General features: G+C 42.8%; 1 protein-coding gene across 2 annotated transcripts in view; it reads right to left on the reverse strand.

Moving 5' to 3' along the window:
• Nucleotides 1-1306: 1306 nt before the first annotated feature.
• The window catches only part of PDS5A (PDS5 cohesin associated factor A), a 165366-nt gene continuing 141259 nt past the window's right edge, over nt 1307-25413 (reverse strand). For both annotated transcript variants that reach the window (XM_015138215.3, XM_078003242.1), the window contains exons 31-33: nt 25151-25259; nt 17662-18014; nt 1307-3950 (exon numbers count right to left, since the gene is read on the reverse strand). In XM_015138215.3, the coding sequence (XP_014993701.1) occupies nt 3947-3950; nt 17662-18014; nt 25151-25259 (466 nt within the window). In that variant the 3' untranslated portion in view covers nt 1307-3946. The remainder of the gene's footprint in view (nt 3951-17661; nt 18015-25150; nt 25260-25413) is intronic.

Raw genomic sequence — 25413 nt, forward strand, 5'->3', positions numbered from 1 at the left:
GTATTTTTAATCAAGATGGGGTTTCTCCATGTTGGTCAGGCTTGTCTCGAACTCCTGACCTCAGGTGATCCACCTGCCTTGGCCTCCCAAGTGCTGGGATTACAGGCATGAGCCACCACACCTGGCCTATTTATTTATTTTTGAAACACAGTTTTGCTCTGTTGCCCAGGCTGGAGTGCAGTGGCACGATCTTGGCTCACTGCAACCTCCAACTTCCAGGCTCAACTGATTCTCCCACCACAGTCTCCTGAGCAACTGGGACTACAGGTGTGCACCACCACACTCGGCTGATTTTTGTATTTTTGGTAGAGACAGGGTTCACCATGTTGCCCAGGCCGGTCTTGAACCCTTGAGGTCAAGTGACCTACCTGCCTCGGCTGCCCTCCCAAAGTGCTGGGATTAAAGGTGTGACTCGCTGCACCCAGCCATGATAGCTTTTCTTACCTCTCATTCTGGTCACCTCTTATCCCAGATATGTTTATGTAATCTGCTTGCTCTCGAATTTTTTTTTTTTTTTTTTTTTTTTTTTTGAGACGGAGTCTCACTCTGTCGTCCAGGCTGCAGTGCAATGGTGTGATCTCAGCTCACTGCAACCTCCATCTCCCAGGTTCAAGCGATCTCCTGCCTTAGCCTCCCGAGTAGCTGGGACTATAGGCACATGCCACCACGCCCGGGTAATTTTTGTATTTTTAGTAGAGACAGGGTTTCACCATGTTAGCCAGGATGGTCTCAATCTTCTGACCTCGTGATCCACCCACCTTAGACTCCCAAAGTGTTGGGATCATAGGCGTGAGCCACTGCACCCGGCCTTGAATTTGTTGTGAAACTAAATATGTGAGTGCAGAACTTGCAATGAATGGATGAACCATAGACTAATATGAATCAAAGGCTGCTATTAAATTCTTAGGTTAAAAAAATAACCTCTTGGCCAGGCCTGGTGGCTCAGGCCTGTAATCCCAGCACTTTTTTAGGAGCCTAGGACAGGAGGATTGCTACAGTGAGCCATGATCATGCCATTGCACTCCACCCTGGGCAACAGGGTAAGATAACATCTCAAAAAAAAGCCACCCCCTAAAACCAATTTGTTTGGAAATTCCGAATGTCCCTCAGAATTTATCATCCACTATGTTCTTCCTTAGCCACTGTAAGCTACATCCGAGTACCCAGGCAGGAAGTTTGAAGGTGGCTTTTGATTTCTAATTAGGATATTCAGACTCCAGCATCTCAACAGAAAATATGCAGAGACATTCTATCAACTTGTGACATACCAGGGGTACATGAATATTCAGGGCTCCACACTACTATATAATGCTGCATTTCTTGGTTTTATTTGAAACAGTGCATATTTTTAGCATTTTATGGTAGGATTTTACACTTGTCATTTACACAAATTACAAGGTTCTGCTTCAAGTTTTTAAAAAAAATTTAAAAATTCAGCCCATGTGCAGCACAAGAATATGCAAAACTACTTTACATTATACACACTTTTTATCAAAGGAGATACAAAATTCTGGCTTGTAGTTTTAGACAAATACAAGAAGCTTCAAACTAGACACAAAGGGTTAACATTAATTCTCAAATATAAGTCTGCACTTTTGTGTTGTAGTTCTCTGAGATGTGAATACCAAATTCCAAGGGATTTTTGTTTTCCTTCAAAAAGGAAAACTAAAAAAATTCCCGTAAACAAGTCCCTCCCCATCAGCTTGATCTTTCTACAATCCTGCTCTTGCTTCCCTTAGTGCCAGACACTTGCATCATGTTACAGAATTGGGGTGGGCCATTTACATCAGACAAAGACCAGATCCTTTTGAGTAACTCCTCTCCTGCAAAAATCTAAACAAGAATGTATTGATGCAGATAGTTCTGCTACATTTTGTTTAATATGATGTAACTCTTGGTAATCTAGTAAACTGACGCCGGGAAATTAATCAAAGGGAGGAAGAGACAAAGGTCCCTATCAATGCACTTTTTGTTGGTGACACATTGGAAACCTTAGGAATCAAGTTGTCTGATGCTAAGAGAACTTCAATCTCTTTCTAAATAGAACACACCTACTGACCGCTTGAGGAACTTCTCTGATACTTATGCATAGATACTCTTTTTCAGCATGTTGGAGGCAATATTTTATACTTTCTAAAGGGTTCTGAAGAGGCAATAAGGAAGAGTAGGGCTTTTTCTGCCCCTGTAAAGGTATCGTTTTCTATCATTGGTATCCATTGTTCCCTAAGCATCTTCTGATACCTAAATGTGTGTATATGCATATTTAAAATAATTACCCATCTTTCAGTCAATCAATACACAGCCAACTCTTGATTATCTATGAGAAACGTAAGTGACATTTACTCTCAAACTTCACTCTAACAGAATCATCCACCTTTGATACACTTCATAGTTTTACATCCCATGTACACTACAGCCTATCAAGACCAAGTTATAACACAAATGTTGTTTCCTCTGACCCATGCTAGGAATGTGTAAGGAAATGGAGTGAGCACATTCTGCTAGGGCTTTGCAGATCACCCTACAGTGGACAATGGGGGCAGGATAGAACTCTGGACATGAGAAAAGACAAATTTCACGTTCTTCCAGAATCAGGTCTTACATGCCTTCGTTATTTTGTTCTAAGTTTATGATTAAAATTAAAAACTGAGGCATAGTCACTATTTTATATAGATAATGGAGAGTTGACTGTCATCATGTAATGACTTTAGCTCTTTAACATGAAAAAATTCACAAGAAAGCATATGATAAAAAGATTAAAAAGACTGCCATGACATCTAGAAGCATTTATTTTATGCAAAAAACTTAAATATGATTATGTGTACACAAAAAGTGCACACATTACCTATGCTGAACAATGCTGAGACATAATATATTGATGCAAGTTTTCTAAAATAAACATAAAAATGAGCCCAGACCATCAGACAAAAGCAAAACACTTATTTCCCAGTAGCACAATGCTGAAAATTGATAGCAATCCTAAAACACCTCCAACTTTCCTTACAAAGCTGCCAAAGTCCAACTATTTTTTAAAAATTGACTTTTTTTTTACATTAATAAAAATCTGGTGACAAACATTATAAAACCAAATGCTGGACAGTCTTTACTCCTTTAAAATTCCAAATATTCCAACATAATCACAGGAGTAAAAACCATTTTAAAGTGATATGCTTTATGAAACAAACAACAATATGTACACTTATTGCAAATTATATTAAACTAAAATGAGGGGAAATCAAAATATGAACTGTTTACTACTTGCAAATCAATAATTTTAATTATTTTCTCACTCTGATAAAAATCAGAAAGCAACATTTATAAAATTGCCACCACATCACTTTTCATAGCAGGGAACCGAAATCTGTACATCTCATTTTTGCAGAAAAGTAGGCAGGCAGAAAGAATTATACATAAAAGTTTCCAAAAGGAAAAACAAAGAAATATTTAATCTGATCTCTTTTCTTTTAAAAAATTAATTCAGTAGACTTCTATTTTTTCCTGTGTAACATGGGAATTCCTGGCTCTAAAATGGATGAATTTTCATTTCAGTGTCAGTGTAAAGACATCTTGTTACTTTCTTTAAAATAAAAACTGCAGCGTGGAAATTAATGGTGTATTACGCATTTAAACTCCAGATAGGCAGGAACTGGAACCAAGTGTTAAGCAATTTGCTTAATTATTGACTTTTCATAAGAAAAGTCTAGGGGAAGGGGGAGAACAGAGTTGCTTTTAGCCTCTCTCTCAAGAGTTTCTGCTGTACATTTCCATCAGAGGACTTGTGGTCATGTGAAAAGGAAGTAATAGTTTCTGTAGTTTTCAAGGCAGAGAGTGTGTGTTCTGAAGTAAGCTTCATTTTCTGTTTAGGGACATTTGTGAATCCAGGTTTTTGCAGAAGCTGGAGCCTGCTTCTGTTTGGCCTTCATTTTCTCCCTCTGCGAATGTGTTTTTACCTTAGGGATAAGAATAGAATGCACAGTTAGAAAAGATGTGGAGAAGATATAAACCAAACTAAAATGATTTCATTTCTATAGTTATTATACAAAAAATTTTTTTTTTTTTTAAACTTAAGCATCAGGCTCTCCCTCTTGTCACTCAGGCTGAAGTGCAGTGGTACGATCATGGCTCACTCAGCCCCAACTCCTGGATTCAAGTGGTCCTCCACGCTCAGCGTCCAGCCTGAGCCTCCCAGATCGCAAGGACTATAGGCACACACCACCATCGTTGGCTAATTTTTAAATTATTTGTACAGACATAGGGTCTCATTATGTTGCCCAGGCTGGTCTTCAACTCCTGAGCTCAAGTGATCTGGGAATTCACTATGCTTCTCAGATTCACTACGGGGATTACAGGCATGAGTCACCGTGCTTGGCATGTTATCTAAAATCCTTAAAAAGTTTTTTCATTTTTTCACCTGAAACTTGGTTTAAAGAGCCTTTCCCTAAACTATATAAAAACAAAACACCAATAAAGGAGTTTTTGTTTTCAATGACAGTGCTGCTATCCGATGCCCTATTTGCTTACAACAATAAAAGCTATTTATGACACTATGGCAAAATGAATTTATAAGAAGCAAAATAACTTCCGAGACTCCTGAGCTGGGTAAACATATACGTTTTAGCATACTAAAAACACCCCAACCAAACCAGGAGGAAAAATCAGCGTTTTTTTTTTTTTTTTTTTTTTTTTTTTTAAAGAGATAAGGAGGAATTCCCCCATCGCATTTCCCTAATAGGGAGGGAAATTCTGATCCCTGGAAGCACAGGAGAGTGGGACATGGCCTCTTTCTCAACTCCTCTCACCTGCTCCTCTTTGGGAGGAGGAGGAACTCATCTAATAGATGCGATTGGGAAAAGGAACGAGCATGTTGGGTTTGGCTTCACCAAGATTTGTTCTTTTGCCCTGAGAAGTGCATTCTGGTTTGTCTGTGGCTGTTCAATTCAGCGGCAAGGCATTAGCAGCCCAACTTGCCTAATTCATTCCACATTTTTTTTTATTTATTTATTTAGTTTTTTGAGATGGAGTCTTGCTCTGTTGCCAGGCTGGAGTGCAGTGGTGTGATCTGGGCTCACTGCAAGCTCCGCCTCCCAGGTTCATGCGATTCTCCTGCCTCAGCCTCCTGAGTAGCTGGGACTACAGGTGTGCACCACCAGGCCCGGCTCATTTTTTGTATTTTTAGTAGAGACAAGGTTTCACCATGTTGGCCAGGACGGTCTTGAACTCCAGACCTCATGATCCGCCTGCCTTGGCCTCCCAAAGTGCTGGGATTACAGGCGTGAGCCACCATGCCTGGCCCATTCTACATTTTTAATCAGCCTGATCAAAAAAAAAAAGACTGTCTCCTTTTCAACAAATTTTACACCTAAAAGAGAAAGAAAGATATATTCCCAAACTCCTTTACTATGTACATATTTTATAAAGGTAACAATGCCAAAAGAGCTAAGTGATTATTACAATTCAAATAGAGACTATTAGTGATTATTATAATTCATAGACTATTAATTTGTTATACTATTTGAAGCAATTTTAACAATATGCTATTAAAGCTTTTTTTTTCCTTTCCTTTTTTTTTTTGAGGCGGAGTCTTGCTCTGTTGCCCAGGCTGGAGTGCAGTGGCATGATCTCGGCTTACCACAACCTCCACCTCCCAGGTTCAAGCAATTCTCCTGCCTTGGTCTCTTGAGTAGCTGGGACTACAGGTGTGCGCCCCCAAGCGCGGCTAATTTTTGTATTTTAAGTAGAGATGGGGTTTCACTATGTTGGCCAGGCTGGTCTTGAACTCTTGACCTCGTGATCAGCCTGCCTTGGCCTCTCAAAGTGCTGAGATTACAGGCGTGAACCACCGTACTGGCCAAATAATTATTTACAAGCTGCCTGCTATACTTTCAGGAAGCTTCCCCTTCCTAGCCCTGAGTCCTCTGTATTTCCTGGGCTGCTCTCACAGACTTGTGAAAGACCCAGGTCACTGGAAGAGCCTCCTGGACTTGATTCTATGTACCAAGATGAATTGCCATCACTGAAAGCACTTGGCTTCTGAAAAATTTCATGTTATTTTGAGAAAAATTCACTTGTTACTAAAAAAAATTCATACTGAACTAATATATAGATGTTTAACACATGAGGATACACACTTGAGGATATATACTTAGGGGTTAATTTTGAGATATGAACCCACATGATGGGAGGAAACTTCAATATACAAATGAGCACAAAAACTCAGTAAATTCTTTGCTTTAAGAAAAACAAATTCTAAGATCCTTGAACACTCCCACACTAAGCATGCTAAACAAAACATGTTAATCCAAAGACTAGAAACCCACAGTCTGTTACCCTACAGATATTCTGTTTAAATTCAGATTCCTCAGAAGTCATAAATTTGGGGTTATTTTTCCACTGATGTTTATTGACAAGCTCATCTTCAAGGAAGAATTTGGCCTTAACTGTAAGCAAAACATACTCAAGAATCAGCAAATCTATTCAGAACATATTTTCAATTTAAAACATTAACTGTTTGCCCTTTGAATGATAGCCTTAACACAAAGAGGAAAAACAACTGAACTAAACTACTGAAATGACCATTCCTTCACTGGAAACTCAGAGACCCAACACTAATGTCCAGCTAATACTGTTGACTGTTCCCTGACCACAGTGAAAATGGCTGATTTTTATTGGTTTTATTGGGTGAACTAAACTAATTTTTGCAAAAGGACTAACAAGTCCAAATGCAGCCCAAAACATAAACAGGACTACTTACTGAAACCCACATACATGCAAATAGCTGAGAGAATACATTTACCACAAAAATCCGATCTAAAAATTCTAATGTTAACTTTACAAGTTAAAACCCTCAGCATCAACTCCCAGCTAAAACTGAGGCCAGTAGGATTTTGCGTATCCTCTCTCTGTTTTGGTGGTATAAAGTATCCTTGAACCATATAGGCAGGAATCAAGCTAAAAATAAACATTATTGACCTAATGTTGTGAGTAAAAAAACCTAGTAAGAGGAATTCTACAAGGGTTAGCACTTGCCACATATTAGAAGTTATGGCTGTGGTATTAAAATAGCTCTAGAAGCTTAACACATCAGAAATCTATCTAGAAGAGCTGAAGATGAAATGAAGTTAACAAACCTAAAGTGTAAATTGTAGTTGGCATATACTAGGGCCTCAAAAATGATTTTCACTAATTAATGATTAATCATAAAATATAATAGCAAATACCAAGTAATACAACTGGACAAGCTTTCTGGAGGTGGTGCTGGTGTGAAGTACCACTCTGGGGGGGATTCTGTACTCAGATCGACAAAAGAGCACCTATAAAAGACTGGGGTGAGGTTAGGAGGTAAGCTCTTTTAAGCTATTACTCCAGAGTTGTGATCAGAGCAGGAAATGATCATCTGGGAAGTGAAAAATAAAGCAAGTGAAAGGTGTGGAGAATCATGCAAGGAAAAATAAGACTGATAAATTGGGCATCTGGGGTTAGAATGCAGACACACAGAGAAGCACAAGTGTGCCAGGCCTTATTTATCAAGTAAAACCCAGGGCTGAACTTAGTGCAGCAATCCACATCAGACTCCACAAAGTAAGGCCCTTAAGGAGAGCTAATTCTATCATCCTAGGTTCATCTGTAGCTCAGTAATGTGTTTGACTGCTCTCAGGTTTGGCACCTCTATGTCTTCTCTTACCAGTTAGTTGGTTGAAACTGTAATGATATAAAACCTGAACAGGATGATCCTCACCAGGTCTCACGAAAATGCAGGTGGAATGTCAAATCACTCACAGGGAATACTAGCAGTTTATGAGAGCTATGTTTAGAATCTTGTAGCAAGGTGGAAGCTGCAGTTCCACATGAAATAAAAATAGTTAGCACTTTCAGGATTTTGACCATTCAACTGAAGGACATTCAAAACATCAGCTGAGGCTGGGCGCGGTGGCTCATACCTGTAATCCTAACACTTTGGGAGGCTGAGGTGGGTGGATCACGAGGTCAGGAGATCAAGACCAGCCTAACCAATGTGGTGAAACCCCATCTCTACAAAAATACAAAAATTAGCTGGTGTGGTGGCACACACCTGTAGTTCTAGCTACTAGAGAGGCTGAGGCAGAAAAATTGCTTGAATCCAGGAGGTAGAGGTTGCAGTGAGCCAAGATTGTGCCACTACATTCCAGCCTGGGTGACTCCATCTAAAAAAAAAAAAAAAGAAGAAAAGAAAAGAAAAGAAATTTCTGGCCAGGCACGGTGGCTCACGCCTATAATCCCAGAACTTTGAGAGGCCGAGGTGGGCGAATCACCAGGTCAGGAGATCGAGACCATCCTGGTTAACACGGTGAAATCCCGTCTCCACTAAAAATACAAAAAATTAGCTGGGCGTGGTGGCGGGCACTTGTAGTCCCAGCTACTTGGGAGGCTGAGGCAGGAGAGTGGTGTGAGCCCAGGAGATGGAGCTTGCAATGAGCTGAGATGGAGCCACTGCACTGCAGCCTGGGCGAGAGAGCGAGACTCCGTCTCAAAAAAAAAAAAAAAAAAAATCCAAATACTACATAAATTAATAAATTAGAGGAGAAACACAGCTGCAGCTACTGTTGTGAGCAGTATGTGAGGCAGACCAGATAAGTGACATGCTGGGATCTTAAGCCATGCCCTGTGTAGCACTAGCCAAGTGACCTGAGCAAAGTCCTTTCAGGTCTTCATTTCCTTACCGCTCATATAGTGTGGTACTTACTTCATAATGGATGTTGGCAGGTCAGATATCTGCTCATAAAACATTTCCTACTGTCACTACTAATACAGATGCCAGGCACCTATCACTCAGGCTGGAGTACAGTGGCACCATCATGGCCCACTGGAGCTATGAACACTAAGGCTCAAACAGTCCTCCTGCCACAGCATCCCAAGTAGCTGGGACCACACAGGTGAATACCACCATGCCTGGCTAATTTCTTTTTAAATTTTTTGTAGAGACAGGGTCTTGTTATAGTACCAAATACCATTTGAACTAATTTTTGTTAATTTTCATTTTTTTGAGACAGAGTCTCACTCTGTTGACCAGGCTGGAGTGCATTGGCATGATCTTGGATCACTGCAACCTCTGCCTCCCTGTTTTAAGCGATTCTCCTGCCTCAGCCTCCCAAGTAGCTGGGATTACAGGTGTGTGCCACCACGCCTAGCTAATTTTTGTATTTTTAGTAGAGATAGGGTTTCACCATGTTGGCTAGGCTGGTCTCAAACTCCCGACCTCAAGTGATCTGCCCGCCTAGGCTTCCCAAAGTGCTGGGATTAAAGGTGTGAGCCACCATGCCCAGCCCATTTGAACTTTTAATTTTTAAAAGTTTAACTTTTTTTTTTTTTTTTTTTTTTTTGAGACGGAGTCTTGCTCTGTTGCCCAGGCTGGAGTGCAGTGGCCAGATCTCAGCTAACTGCAAGCTCCGCCTCCCGGGTTCAGGCCATTCTCCTGCCTCAGCCTCCCGAGTAGTTGGGACTACAGGTGCCCGCCGCCTCACCCGGCTAGTTTTTTGTATTTTTTAGTAGAGAAGGGGTTTCACCGTTTTAGCCAGGATGGTCTCGATCTCCTGACCTCGTGATCCGCCCGTCTCGGCCTCCCAAAGTGCTGGGATTACAGGCTTGAGCTACCGCGCCCGGCCAAAAGTTTAACTTTTAATTTAACTTTTAATTTTCACCCCAGTCTTGTTCTTGGCATTGGGTGTTACATTCAATTAAAGTATGCCACTTTCAAAAACATCTGTCTATCTCTCGGTTTTCCTCTCTGACCCTAAAATGCAAGGATATTGTTTGCATATACTACCAAAAGAGGTGAAAAAGATGAGTAGAGTTGATCTAATTTAACTGGTGATTATTTCAAATAAACTACTGTTTTTACTTAGTTACTAAAACTGTGTTCAGCTGGGTGCAATGGCTCACGCCTATAATCCCATTTATATAAGGGATCAAAAGCTATATAGCCCTTTATACCTGGGTTTCCTCCACTTTGAGGAGGAAATGACAGTACTGGGGAGAATGACAGTACTAAGCCACATAGAGTTGTTTTTGTTTTTTGAGATGGAGTCTTGTTCTGTCATCCAGGTTGGAGTACATGGTGCGATCTTGGCTCACTGTAACCTCTGCCTCCTGGGTTCAAGCAATTCTTCTGCCTCAGCCTTCTGAGCTGGGATTAGAGGCACGTGCCACCATGCCCGACTAAATTTTGTGTTTTTAGTAGAGAGGGGATTTCACCATATTGGTCAGGCTGGTCTTGAACTCCTGACCTCGTGATCTGCCCGCCTTGGCCTCCCAAAGTGCTGGGATTACAGGTGTGAGCCATCGTGCCCAGCCATAGAGTCGTTTTAAGGATACCATGGGTTCACAAACAAAGAGCTTATTATTGAGCTTGGCTTATAATAAGCACTATATTACTGTTAGCTGTTTTTTAACACAGTAAGTTTTAAAATTGTGATAAAATATATATCAAATACAATTTATCATTTTAACAATTTTTAAGTACAGAGTTTAATGGCATTAAGAATATAAAGGGACTGGCGCGATGGCTCACACCTGCAATCCCAGCACTTTGGGAGGCTGAGGCAGGCGGATCACCTGAGGTGGGGAGTTCAAGACCAGCCTGACCAACAGGGAGAAACCCCGTCTCTACTAAAAATACAAAATTAGCCAGGGTTGGTGGTACGTGCCTGTAATCTTAGCTACTAGGGAGGCTGAGGCTGAGGCAGGAGAATTGCTTGAACTGGGAGGCGAAGGTTGCGGTGAGCCAAGATCACACCATTGCACTCCAGCCTAGGCAAGAAGAGCGAAACTCGGTCTCAAAAAAAAAAAAAAAAAAAAAAAAAAAAGAATATTAGGGGTCTGGCTGCCCAACACAGTGAAACCCGTCTCTACTACAAAAACAAAAATTAGCCGGGCGTGGTGGTGCACATCTGCAATCCCAGCTACTCAGGAGGACGAGGCATGAGAATCCTTGAACCCAGGAGGCAGAGGGTGCAGTGAGCTGAGATCTCCCCATTGTACTCCAGCATGGGTGACAGACCAAGACTCCATTTCAAAAACAAAACAAAAACCCAAAACAAGAATATAAGGGGTCTTCAAAAAGTTCATGGAAAATGGATGTTATGAAATAATTATGCATGGATTTCAAAAAAAAAATTTTTTTTTGCACCAAAATAAACTCGTACTAACTTGTTACATCTCAACAGGATCTAGTATGAAGCACTGAAAATGTTTGAAAAGTTTGAGGGCGGGGGCAGGAAGACTGCTTGAGTCCAGGAGTTTGAGACCAGCCTGGGCAACACAGCAAGACTCAAAAGATTTAAAAAGAAATTAGCCAGCCATTGTGGTGCACACCTGTGGTCCCAGCTACTTGGGAGGCTGAGGCAAGAGGACTGCTTGAGCCTCAGTGCTCTCATAGAACAAAGTGACCCATGATGGTGCCACTGCACTCCAGCCTCAGTGACAGAGTGAGACTGGTCTCTCAAAAAAGTTGTGCAGAGACCGGGCACGGTGGCTCACGCCTATAATCCCAGCACTTTGGGAGGCCGAGGTGGGTGGTTTGCCTGAGGTCAAGGAGTTTAAGACCAGCCTGGCCAACATAGTGAAACCCCATCTCTACCAAAAAAAAAAAAAAAGTAAAATAAAATTAGCTGGGTGTGGTGGCGGGTGCCTGTAATCCCAGATACTAGGCAGATGGAGGCAGGAGGATCGCTTGAACCTAGGAGGCGGAGGTTGCAGTGAGCTGAGATCGTGCCATTGCACTCCAGCCTGGGCAACAAGAGTGAAACTCCGACTCAAAAAAAAAAAACAAAAATGTTTGAAGAGAGTCCCTATCAGAGCAATAGGAATTCTGCTAAAATTGAAGCAAGAAAAGCATCAAATGTCTGGTGAAGCTTGGGTACAAGAATGGTGAAATCATTGATGCTTTAGGAAAAGTTTATGGGACAATGCCCCAAAGAAATCAGTAGCTTAAAATTGGTAAATTTTGTGTGTGTGCGTGTGTGAGACAGGGTATCCTCTGTCAACCAGGCTAGGGGGCAGTGAGGAAGTGGCATGATCATGGCTCACTGTAGCCTTGACCTCCCAGGCTCAGGTGATCCTCTCACCTCAGCCTCTGAAGTAGCCAGGACTATAGGCACACACCAGACAGCTGGCTAATTTTTCTTTTTTTTTTTTTTGTAGATATGGGGTTTTGCCATATCGCCCAGGCTGGTCTCAAACTCGTAGGCTCCAGTCATCTGCCAGCCTCAGCCTCCCAAAGTGGTAGGATTATAGGCATGAACTATGATGCCCAGCTGGATAAATTGCTTCAGGAAAGGTTGAGCCGATGTTGAACATCATGCCCTCCACATTAATTTATGAGGAAAAAAATTCATCTTGTTTTTGCCAATTCAAGAGGACTGACAAAAAAAGCAGAAACAATAGTCAACACTGTGGTCATTTCAATTGGTTCAGCTTACAAAATTCTGACTGAAAAATTAAAATTAAGCAAGCTTTCTACTCACTGGCTGTTAAGACCCTTTGCACCTAGATCAGCTGTAGACAACAGCAGAGCTTTTGATGGAAAGTCTAGACAAGTAGGATCAAGATCCTAAAGCACTTCTTCAAAGAACTGCAATGGGAACTGAAACATGACTTTACCAGTACAATCCTGAAGACAAAGCACAATCAAAGCAATTTAGCAGGGCATGACAGCATGTGCCTGTAGTCCCAGCTACTAGGGAGGTTGAAGCTGCAGTGAGGCAAGACCACGCCATTGCACTCTAGCCTGGGCAACAGAGTCAGATATTGTCTCAGAAAAAAAGGGTACTAAGAAGTGAAAGTGGTCAAGTGATCCAGTGAAAGGAAAAGTAGACTGGTCAAGAGTAAAGGTCATGGCAACAGTTTTTTGGGATGCTCGAGGCATTTTGCTTATTGAGTTTTTGGAAAGCCAACAAATGATAACATCTGATTATGAGTGTTCAATCAAAGTCAAAGCTTTAGCAGAAAAATGCCCGGGAAAGCTTCACTAGAGTCCTCCTCCACCATGACAACACTCTTGCTCATTCCTCTAACCAGACAAGGGCAATTCTGCAAGAGTTTCCATGGGAAATCATTAGGCATCCCGCTTACAGTACTGATTTGGCTCCTTTTGACTTCTTTTTGCATCTTAATCTTAAAAAAATCTTTAGCCGGGCGCGGTGGCTCAAGCCTGTAATCCCAGCACTTTGGGAGGCCGAGACGGGCGGATCATGAGGTCAGGAGATCGAGACCATCCTGGCTAACACGGTGAAACCCCGTCTCTACTAAAAAAATACAAAAAACTAGCCGGGCGAGGTGGCGGGCGCCTGTAGTCCCAGCTACTTGGGAGGCTGAGGCAGGAGAATGGCTAAACCCGGGAGGCGGAGCTTGCAGTGAGCTGAGATCCGGCCACTGTACTCCAGCTCGGGTGACAGAGCGAGACTCCGTCTCAAAAAAAAAAAAAAAAAAAAAAAAAAAAAAATCTTTAAAGAGTACCAATTTCTTTTGGTCAATAATGAAAAAAACAGTTTGAAATGGTTAAACGGATGCTCAGTTCTTTGGGGATGGACTAAATGGCTTTTATCATTGCTTACAAAAGTGTCTTGAAGTTGATGGAGCTTATGTTGAAAAATAAAGTTTATGTTTTTATCTCTTAACTCCACTTTTCCATGACCTTTCTGAAGCGGTCAATTATTTATATTATGTACAATCTTTACCACCATCCCTCTCTATAACTTTTTTTTTTTTTTTTTTTTTTTGAGATGGAGTCTCGCTGTGTCTCCCAGGCTGGAGTGCAGTGGCGTGATCTCGGCTCACTGCAAGCTCCACCTCCTGGGTTCACGCCATTCTCCCGCCTCAGCCTCCCCAAGTAGCTGAGACTACAGGCGCCCGCCACCACGCCCGGCTAGTTTTTTGTATTTTTTAGTAGAGACGGGGTTTCACCATGTTAGCCAGGATAGTCTCGATCTCCTGACCTCGTGATCCACCCGCCTCGGCCTCCCAAAGTGCTGGGATTACACGCTTGAGCCACCGCGCCCGGCCCCCTCTCTATAACTTTTTCACCTTCCCCAACTGAAACTCCATCCCCATTAAACACTAAAGCCTATCCCCACTACCCTCAGTGTCAGGCTCAGGCAATCCTCCCACCTCAGTCCCCTGAGTACAGGCACACAACATCATGCCTAATTTTGTATTTTATTTATTTTTGAGATGGAGTCTCACTCTGTCATCCAGACTGGAGTGCAGTGGCACAATCTCTGCTCACTGCAACCTCTACCTCCCGGGTAGCTGAGATTACAGGGGTATGCCACCACACGTGGCTAATTTTTTTGTATTTTTAGTGCAGACAGGCTTTCACCACATTGGTCAGGCTGATCTTGAACTCCTGACCTTAAATGATCTGCCCACCTTGGCTTGGCCTCCCAAAGTGCTGGGATTATAGGTGTGAGCCACCGCATCTGGCCATAAACATTGCCACTGAGACTAGAACACCATCACAGAATACCGTATTCTGAATGACACGCTGCCCATTGATCTACTACTGGCATATTTAAGATCTCTAATGTGCCTTTTCACTCTGTAAAGAGAAGGCCAAATGCCGTTTGATGATACTGGGGCACATAGTGCAGCTAAAAGCAAAGCAATGCATTTTACAATGCTGTAAACAAGAGAAGGTCTAATTGCTACTGAAAAAGTTTTCAGGGTTCAAGTGTGTATCTGTTTTTTATTTTTTTTAAATTTTGAGACGGAGTCTCACTCTGTCGTCCAGGCTGGAGCATAGTGGCCGGATCTTGGCTCACTGCAACCTCTGCCTCCCAGGTTCAAGCAATTCTCCTGCCTCAGCCTCCCGAGTAGCTGGGACTACAGGTGCATACCACCATGCCCAGCTAATTTTTGTATTTTTAGTAGAAACGGGGTTTCTCCATGTTTGCCAGCTGGTCTCAAACTCCTGACCTCAGATGATTCGCCCGCCTTGGCCTCCCAAAGTGCTGCAACTGCAGGCATGAGCCACTGCACCTGGCCTCAAGAATGTATCTGTACGTTTTAGTCAGATGGTACAGGGACAGCTAATGGTAGGTAAGGTCAGGTGGCTTAGGTAACCTGTGTGTGATGATTAGTACTTTTTTGTGTGTAGGTGAAGAAAAGGACAGATCACGGCCGGGCGCGGTGGCTCAAGCCTGTAATCCCAGCACTTTGGGAGGCCGAGACGGGCGGATCACGAGGTCAGGAGATCGAGACCATCCTGGCTAACACGGTGAAACCCCGTCTCTACTAAAAAATACAAAAAACTAGCCGGGCGAGGTGGCGGGCGCCTGTAGTCCCAGCTACTCGGGAGGCTGAGGCAGGAGAATGGCGTAAACCCGGGAGGCGGAGCTTGCAGTGAGCCGAGATCGCGCCACTGCACTCCAGCCTGGGTGACAGAGCCAGACTCCGTCTCAAAAAAAAAAAAAAAAAAAAAAAAAAAGAAAAGGACAGATCTCTTGAAACTGTTTAGAGAATTTTGGCAATCTCCAGGGAAACATTCAACTTCTTATAACTGAAAAATGTATGTTAAGGGGTAAGAAAACTAGAATTCAAAACAGTAACGATAACAGTTGGGCATTTATTTTGTACTAGGCCTTTTGCTAGGTGCTTTCTTTATATTTACTGATCCATTTAATTCTTAGAGGAACCCTTTAAGATACATACTGTCATACTAATGAAAAAGGGAAGCAGAGGTTCAATGAAAGTCCAGGTTTGAGAAGAAAGTCATGTAAAATTTGCCCCTAAGACTGGCTTTCATTACTACACTTACTAGTTAATAGAAACAGAAGTGAGTAGGAGAAACACACTAGTACTCAGATCAGGTTTGAGCCTTCTGGATCAGATGCCATGAGAGGATGCGAAAGGTTGCCAAGAGGGCACTTAGATGATGTAGAAATTTAATAGTTCAAAATTTCAGAATTTCATAAATGCTAATTTTTTTGTTTTTTTTGAGATGGAGTCTCACTCTGTTGCCCAGGCTGGAGTGCAATGGCGCAATCTCTGCTCACTGCAACCTCTGCCTCCTGGGCTCAAGCAATTCTCTTGCCTCAGCCTCCTGGGTAGCTAAAATTACAGGTGCCCATGCCCATGACCAGGTTTTTTTTTTTTGTATTTTTAGTAGAGACGGAGTTTCACCATGTTGGCCAGGTTGGTCTCAAACTCCTGACGTCAGGTGATCTGCCCGCCTTGGCCTCCCAAAGTGTTGGGATTACAGGTGTGAGCCACCGGGGCCCAGCTCATAAATGACAATATTTTAAATGTTTTTATACATATGCTTCAGTGACTTTTTTTTTTTTTTTTGGAGACAGAGTCTCCTTCTGTTGCCCAGGCTGGAGTGCAGTGTCGCAATCTTGGCTCACTGCAACCTCTGCCTCCTGGGTTCAAGTGATTCTCCTGCCTCGGCCTCCCAAGTAGTTGGGATTACAGGCACGCATCACCACACCTGGCTAACTTTCTGCATTTTCTTTTTTTTTTTTTAATTTTAGTAGAGATGGAGTTTTACCATGTTCATTAGGCTGGTCTTGAACTCCTGACCTCAGGTGATCCACCCACCTAGGCTTCCCAAAGTGCTGGGATTATAGGCATGAGCCACCGCGCCTGGCCTGACATTGAGTTTTATAAAAATAATGAAGCAGGATAGTGGGGGTACCCTGAGCTGATCAAATCTGGGACTCTTCCCTAGAAGGAACTCAAATACCTGCAGTCTAATTTCAGGGGTAAATGAGTTAGGTATGTAAGGAAAAAAGGAGGACGAGTTAAGTTCTTTTTTTTTTTTTTTTTTTTTTTTTTTTGAGACGGAGTCTCGCTGTGTCTCCCAGGCTGGAGTGCAGTGGCGTGATCTCGGCTCACTGCAAGCTCCGCCTCCCGGGTTCACGCCATTCTCCTGCCTCAGCCTCCCAAGTAGCTGGGACTACAGGCGCCCGCCACCACGCCCTGCTAGTTTTTTGTATTTTTAGTAGAGACGGGGTTTCACCATGTTAGCCAGGATGGTCTCGATCTCCTGACCTCGTGATCCACCCGCCTCGGCCTCCCAAAGTGCTGGGATTACAGGCTTGAGCCACCGCGCCCGGCCTAGGACGAGTTAAGTTCTAAGGCCAAGGTGAAAGGAGCCACCTTCTAGATTTCCAAAAGGAAAAGTCTGAAATCTCAGCCCAAGAATGATCAAAGATGAACAGTTTGGTAAGCTGTTTCTCTGGGCAGGGTGGGGAAGATGTAAGTTGTTGACCTGTGTTAGAATTAATGAAGAATTAAAGAGTGGGGCCTATTACCTATTGACATTTCATGACTGTTTTCTCCATTATGGGAAATTGTATCCAAAAGGTAGCCCTTATTTTATGTAAACCTCTGCAACCACTTGAAAGGCACTAAGCGAAAGAAATACTTGTCTTGTTAACGAAAATAGAAATATCAAAATACCATATACTAAAAAAAATTACACAAAGAAAAAAAGATTTTTCTGCAAATTCGTGCCTTAAAACTGGAGGTTATGAGGTAATAACAGATGCTATTATAAACTGACCCAGGAAAACCAGATGCAGGTTTCACTCTCAAATGCTTAGGTGTTGGGGTGACTGGCACTAAGGATATACTAGGAATAAAACAGAATGTCTAAATTCCCACTTCAGGAAGAATGGCATACATTACCTTTGTAAGTCAATTTGTCTTTCTGCTGGTGCTGCCTTTTTGGCTAAATCTTGCAGTTTGGGTGCTTTGGCATTACCTGCTTCCAAACCCCCAGGGCTCTCCTGACCCACTGCGGCTCTCTTCCTTCCCTTGTTAATAGGTTTATTTAGATCATCATTTTTGGTTGCATTGCCCTGAGATTCAGACTTGGGTCGACGTCCTCTCCTGGGTTTGGAAGGGGCAGGTGGTCCCGATTCATCTATTTTCTCATCTGTTTTTTGTTGGATATTCTCTGCACCAGCTGCTGTTACTGTTCTTTTCTTTCCTCGGTCACTGCTGATGTTGCCCTGGGTAGCCTGATCAGAATTAATTTCCTAAAAAAGCACAAAACAATTCCATAAACACAAATTCCTTAAATATTAATAATCTCTATTAGAAAAGAGTGTTTTGAAAGTATTTTAAAGGAGTCTGGATTCGAGGGCTTCCAGTTAACTGCTTACATCACATTAGGAAAGTAAGCTCCTTGAGGAGAGTGACTGTGTCTGGTACCCACCATGGTGAATAGCATATATAATGTGCTCTATAAATGCTCACTAAAAAGCAAAGGCTGGAACAGTGGTTCACGCCTGTAATTGCAGCACTTTGGGAGGCTAAAGCGGGAGGATCGCTTGAGCCCAGGAGTTCCAAACAATCCTCGACAACATAGTGAGATCCTATCTCTACAAATAATTTTAAAAATTAGCTGGGCATGGTGGCTCATGCCTGTAGTCCCAGCTGCTTAGGAGACTGAGGTGGGAGGAATGCTTAAGCCTGGGAGGCTGAGGTTACAGTAAACAGAGATTATGCCACTGGACTTCAGCCTGGGTGACAAAGGGAGATCTTATCTCAAAATAGTAATTGCAGGCCTGGCACGGTGGCTCACACCTGTAATCACACCACGTTGGGAGGCCGAGGAGGGCGGATCACCTGAGGTTGGGAGTTCAAGATCAGCCTGACCAACAAGGAGAAACCCCGTCTCTACTAAAAATATAAAATTAGCCAGGTGTAGTGACCCATGCCTGTAATCCCAGCTACTCGGGAGGCTGAGGCAGGAGAATAGCTTGAACCTGGGAGGCAGAGGTTACAGTGAGCCGAGATTGCACCATTGCACTCCAGCCTGGGCAACAAGAGTGAAACTCTGTCTCGGGAAGAAAAAAATTGCAATAATAAAAATATAAAGCACAAATAGTACTTGAAAAATAAAATTTACTTGGTTTTGTTGTTACACTCCATCCAAATGAAAGGTTCTTCTTATTGATGGTATGTACTAAATCTGTCACTTTTTAAAAGAAAAGTATTTTCAGAATTCTACATGCTATTAATGTTTTCTTTGTCTATAAGTACATCTAAGTATAATAATCTTTGTAGTTCTGTAACGTGAAGTTCTTTAACTTTTCATCTCATCCCAGTTGCAATGAGCTGAGATCATGCCACTGCCCTCCAGCCTGAGTGACAGAGAAAGACTGTCTCAAAAACAAAACAAAACAAAACAAAACACAGAAATTATTATTTTAACTGACATAATTCTAATTGATTAAAGAGAAAGAGAGTAATACAATCATCGAAAAAATTAGATTAAATCTTTTTAATTAACTAATTTTCATTTTCCCCAGAAAATATTCCCAGAAAGACAAGGGAAAATAAATGACAAATCTTCCATGTTTCAAGAAAATTTAGTTCAAAGAAAATTCCCAGGAGTAACAATTTAAGTGAGAAAACCCACAAATCAGTGTTTTACTTTAGAGTTTCCTTTTTTTTTTTTGAGATAGGACCTCGCTCTGGTTGCCCAGGCTGGAGTGCAGTGGCGCAATCTCAGCTCACTGCAGCTAAAGTCATTCTCCCACCTCAGCGTTCCTAGCAGCTGGGACTACAGGCAGATACCACCATGCTCAGCGAATTTTTCTATTTTTAGTAGAGATGGGGTTTCACCCAGTTGCCCAGGCTGTTCTCAAACCCCTGGACTCAAGCAATTCACCTGCCTCAGCCTCGCAGAGTGTTGGGATTACAGGCGTGAGCTACCGTGCCCAGCCTGGAGTCTCCTTTAATGTTAAGCCTCACTTTGGTGAACAGATAATCCATGAAAGGACAAGAGTAAGATGGCTTGCAGGAATTGAACTGTGAAAACAATACATAACGGATCAGAGAAGAAATATGCAAAGTCATCTTCGGGAATGATGGCGACTGCTGGACATAACGGAACAGATCAACAACACGACCAAGTATTGGTCTAAACACGATCAAGGTTTTAACCTGGAGTAGGAACCACTTGTTCAACTGAAAGTTTAATAGGTGTGGGGGTTCTTGGGCATAGATTGAGGAACAAAACAGGTATGGTTCTTCATATAGGTTAGTACGGTAGGTAACTGATTTTTAAAAAGGTAAATACTTAAGCACACACCTGTGTGCTAACAGGGTAAAGAAGCTGAGTTAGATGAGACAAGGATAACAAGTTTAAAATGGGCAAAATATGAACAGGCAATTTACAGAACAGCACATCAAATGGTCAATAAACATACTGGCAGTCAGAGAAATGCAAATTAAAGTAGCAGGGCATTAGATCTGGTAAGTGGAGACAGAAAAAAATTCAAATGAATCTTGAAACATGTTGTTGTTGGTATACAGAGAAGAAAGTACTCTCATACCCTGCTGCTAGAAATGTCAAGTGTTCCAATCTCTCACGAAACCAATATGGAAATATCTAAAAGCTCTAATGCATTTATCCTTTGACCCACTAATACTACTCTGAGATATTCAGCCCACAGAAATAAAAGCACCAGTAAGTGTGCTTCTGTATGTGTGTGTGTGTGTGTGTGTGTGTGTATATATATATATGTCTTTTTTTTTTTTTTTTTTTTTGGTGACGGAGTTTCGCTCTTGTCATCCAGGCTGGAGTGCGGTGGCACAATCTTGGCTCACTGCAACCTCCGCCTCCCAGGTTCAAGCAATTCTCCTGCCTCAGCCTTATGAGTACCTGGGATTACAGGAGCATGCCACCATGCCCAGCTAATTTTTTGTAGTTTTAGTAGAGACTGGGTTTCACCATATTGGGCAGGCTGGTCTCGAACTCCTGACCTCGTGATCTGCCTGCTTCAGCCTCCCAAAGTGCTGGGATTACAGGCGTAAGCCACCGCACCCGGCTGCTTGTGTGTATATTTTATTATTTTACACACAATAAGTTTATAAACAATATTTACTGCGACATCATAGTAGAAAAAAAGGGAAAGTATATGTGTATACAAATGTGAAAATAAGATTAAACTGTTGAAAAAGAAAAAAAGAGGGCTGGGTGCAGTGGCTCATGCCTGTAATCCCAGCACTTTGGGAGGCTGAGGGAGGCAGATCACCTGAGGTCAGGAGTTTGAGACCAGCCTGGCCAACATAGTGAAACCTTGTCTCTACTAAAAATACAAAAATTAGCTGGGTGTGGTGGCAGGTGCCTGTAATCCCAGCTACTCGGGATTCTGAGGCAGGTGAATCGCTTGAACCTGGGAGGTGGAGGCCACAGTGAGCTGAGATCATGCCATTGCACTCTAGCCTGGACAACAAAGTGAGACTCTGTCTCGGAAAAAAAAAAAAAAAAAAAAGAAAAGAAAGTTGAAATAAGGGTTTGGAGCAATATTACAGATCAAGCTGAAAGGAAGGTTTGGATATAATAGAAATCAGAATTTAAATTTCCAATTTCAAAATTACATAGACTTTTAGGAAAAGGCCATAAAGGTAACAGATTGTTGGTTGTACTAGATAAACACTTAGGCCTTTGCAAATGTACCACCCTTTAGTAAGTATTGTAAGTATATGATGTAACTCAATGTCTATGGCAATATGCATTTTTGTATGTAAGTTTGTTTAAGTCAAGACTGCTTAATTTTACAAAAGGATCCCACAATATTCTAATCTATTGGTATCTGGATTCTAAGAATTTTGATAGTAAGAGGTAACTTGTTACCTGAATCCATTGACATGCTGTGTTTCAAACCCCAAGCAAAAAGAGTTTAGATAGCAAGAGATTGATCTAAAAATGTAACCTTGGGTGGGCATGGTAATCCCAGCACTTTGGGAGGCCGAGGTGGGTGGATCATGAGGTCAGGAGTTCAAGACCAGACTGGTCAAGATGGTGAAACAACATCTCTACTAACAACACAAAAATCAGTCGGGCACGGTGGCAGATGCCTGTAATCCAGCTACTTGGGAGGCTGAGGCAGGAGAATCGTTTGAACCCAGGAGGTGGAGGTTGCAGTGAGCTGAGATTGTGCCACTGCACTTTAGCCTGGGTGACAGAGCAAGACTCCATCTCAGAAAGTATCCTCATGTAGCTGAGTTCAGAAAATGAGAGTTTGGATAGGAAAAGTTAAGCTACTGTGGTGTAACTGCATAATCCTAGTATATTTCATGTATGCAAGGGTAATACCTAAAATATTTGATGACCACCGTAAGTATATGGCGAGCAATAAAAAGATAAGCACTTCAAGAATATGATCCTGGGTGGCGGGGGAGGGGGGATACTTAATAGTATTTTCAAGCCATTCTTACTGAGATAAATTACCAATTTCATAACAGTTGAGTCAGACGCGGTGGCTCATGCCTGTAATCCCAGCACTTTGGGAGGCCGAGGTGGGTGAATCACGAGGTCAGGAGTTCGAGACCAGCCTGGCCAACATAGTGAAACACCGTCTCTACTAAAAACACAAAAATTAGCTGGGAGGCCGGGCGCGGTGGCTCAAGCCTGTAATCCCAGCACTCTGGGAGGCTGAGGCGGGCGGATCACGAGGTCAGGAGATTGAGACCATCCTGGCTAACACGGTGAAACCCCGTCTCTACTAAAAAAAATACAAAAACCTAGCCGGGCGAGGTGGCGGGCGCCTGTAGTCCCAGCTATTCGGGAGGCTGAGGCAGGAGAATGGCGTAAACCCGGGAGGCGGAGCTTGCAGTGAGCTGAGATCTGGCCACTGCACTCCATCCCGGGCGACAGAGCGAGACTCTGTCTCAAAAAAAAAAAAAAAAAAAAAAAAAATTAGCTGGGAATGGTGGTGCGCACATGTAATCCCAGCTACTCAGGAGGCTGAGGCAGGAGAATTGCTTGAACCTGGAAAGTGGAGGTTGCAGTGAGCCGAGATTGTGCCACTGCACCTCCAGCCTGGGTGACAGAGTGAGACTCCGTCTCAAAAAACAAACAAAACAAAACAAAACAAAAACAACTGAATAGAAGACCAGAGAAATCAAGCAACCTGCTCTAGCCAACACACAGCCAGTGAGTAGCAGAAAAAAGAGGCAAAAGTCAGATCTGTGTGATGCTCCTATCAATTATGCACGACTCCTTTCTCTCCTGTCAAAAAATTAAGAAATTGGGTTGGGCATGTGAGATCCAGTTTCAAAACAAAACAAAATTGGGTGGTATAGTTTAAAGATCAACAAAAAAGTCAAGCACGGCTCACGCCTGTAATCTCAGCACTTTGGGAGGCTGAGGCGGGCAGATCACCTGAGGTCAGGCATTCAAGACCATCCTGGAGTGGCATGATCTCAGCTCACTGCAACCTCCACCTTCGAGGTTCAAGCAATTCTCCTGCCTTGGCCTCCAGAGTAGATGGGATTAAAGGTGCATACCACCATACCCAGCTAACTTTTGTATTTTTAGTAGAGATGAGGTTTCACCATGTTGGTCAGGCTGGTCTGGAACTACTGACCTCAGGCGATCTACCTGCCTTGGCCTCCCAACATGTTGGGATTACAGGTGTGAGCCACTGCGCCTGGTCTTTTTTTTTTTTTTTTTGAGACAGGGTCTCACCCTGTTGCCCAGGCTGGAGAGCAGTGAGTGGTGCAATCTCGGTTCACTGCAACCTCTGCCTCCCGGGTTCAAGTGATTCTAGTGCCTTAGCCTCCCAAGTAGCTTGGACGGCAGACAAGTAATTTTTTGTACTTTTAGCAGAGACAGGGTTTCACTTCAAGTGATTCACCAAGTCTCACTCTTGTCGCCCAGGCTGGAGTGCAATGGCATGATGTTGGCTCACTGCAACCTCCACCTTGAGGGTTTGAGTGATTCTCCTGTCTCAGCCTCCCGAGTAGCTGGGATTACAGGAGTGCGCCACCACACCCAGCTAATATTTGTATTTTTAGTACAGACGGGGTTTTACCATGTTGGCCAGGCTGGTCTTGAACTCCTGACCTCAAGTGATCCACCCACCTCTGCCTCCCAAAGTGCTAGGATTACAGGTGTAAGCTACCGCACCAGGCCAAAATGAACTTTTAAAAACACAGTAGAAACAAAGTAAAGGGCTGTTCACTGGTAGGAATCAATAAACTTTTGAAAGATTTCAAAAACTCTCAATTCCTATTTTTTTTTTTTGAGACAGAGTCTTGCCTCCTGGGTTCAAGCAAGTCTCCTGCCTCAGCCTCCTGAGTAGCTGGGATTACAGGTGCCTGCCACTATGCCCAGTTAATTTTTTTACTTTTATAGAGACTGGGTTTCGCCATGTTGGCCAGGTTGGTCTTAAACTACTGACCTCGTGATCCACCCACCTCAGCCTTCCAAAGTGCTGGGATTAGAGGCGTGAGCCAACGTGACGGGCCTCAATTCCTATTCTTTAAAATAGTTGAAATGGGTAGTATAGGAAAAGGATACCATTATGGGTGACCACATAAATTTTTTTTTTTGGAGGTAGAGTCTCTCTCTGTCACCCAGGCTGGAGTGCAATGGCGTTACCTTGGCTCACTGCAATCTTTGCCTCCTGGGCTCAAGAGATTTTCCTGCCTCAGCCTCCCGAGTAGCTGGGATTTCGCTGCCAACCACCACGTCCTGGTAATTTTTTTTTTTTTTTTTTTTAGTAGAGATGAGGTTTCACCATGTTGGCCAGGCTGGTCTTGAACTCCCGACCTCAGGTGATTTGTCTTCCTTGGCCTCCCAAAGCGTTGAGATTACAGGTGTAAGTCACTGTGCCCAGCCAGACCACATAAATTCTTATAAAATAAAGTGGATGGAGGTAAGCCGAATCATTTTTGGAAAGTGTAACAAAGTATAGCCAGGGGTGGTAATACACACAAGTTTAAAATGTAGCATGTGGATTAACATGTTGGCTATAGATTTCTTACCCCTATGGAAAAACTGTCATAATCTCCATGGAAAAAATCCACTTGTTAAATTTTAAAACTGGCCGGGCGCGGTGGCTCAAGCCTGTAATCCCAGAACTTTGGGAAGCTGAGATGGGCGGATCACGAGGTCAGGAGATCGAGATCATCCTGGCTAACATAGTGAAACCTCGTCTCTGCTAAAAAAATACAAAAACCTAGCCGGGCGAGGTGGCGGGCGCCTGTAGTCCCAGCTACTCGGGAGGCTGAGGCAGGAGAATGGCGTAAACCCGGGAGGCGGAGCTTGCAGTGAGCTGAGATCCGGCCACTGCACTCCAGCCTGGGCGATAGAGCGAGACTCTGTCTCAAAAAAAAAAAAAAAAAAAAAAAAAAAAAAAAAAATTAACTTTACCTTATTCTTTACTGGGTCAATATTCTTTACAGGTGTGACTGAAATAATCCTCACAGGGTTCTCTTCATTTTCACTAACTCCAGTTTCTGCTGCCTCTGAACTCTGTTCCCTGTTTAAGACAAATAAACCAAGACTTCATATTTCCATGAAGAGAAAGTTCACTCTCTCACCTAAACCAATAAAAAAAGGCTTAGGATGGTTTCGAAATTTGGACAAATGAAGCAACAATAGCAAGACTCGGATATTCTGTAGTTATAGACTAT

This window comes from Macaca mulatta, chromosome 5, assembly GCF_049350105.2.
Source record: "Macaca mulatta isolate MMU2019108-1 chromosome 5, T2T-MMU8v2.0, whole genome shotgun sequence".
Taxonomy (NCBI): Eukaryota; Metazoa; Chordata; class Mammalia; order Primates; family Cercopithecidae; genus Macaca; species Macaca mulatta.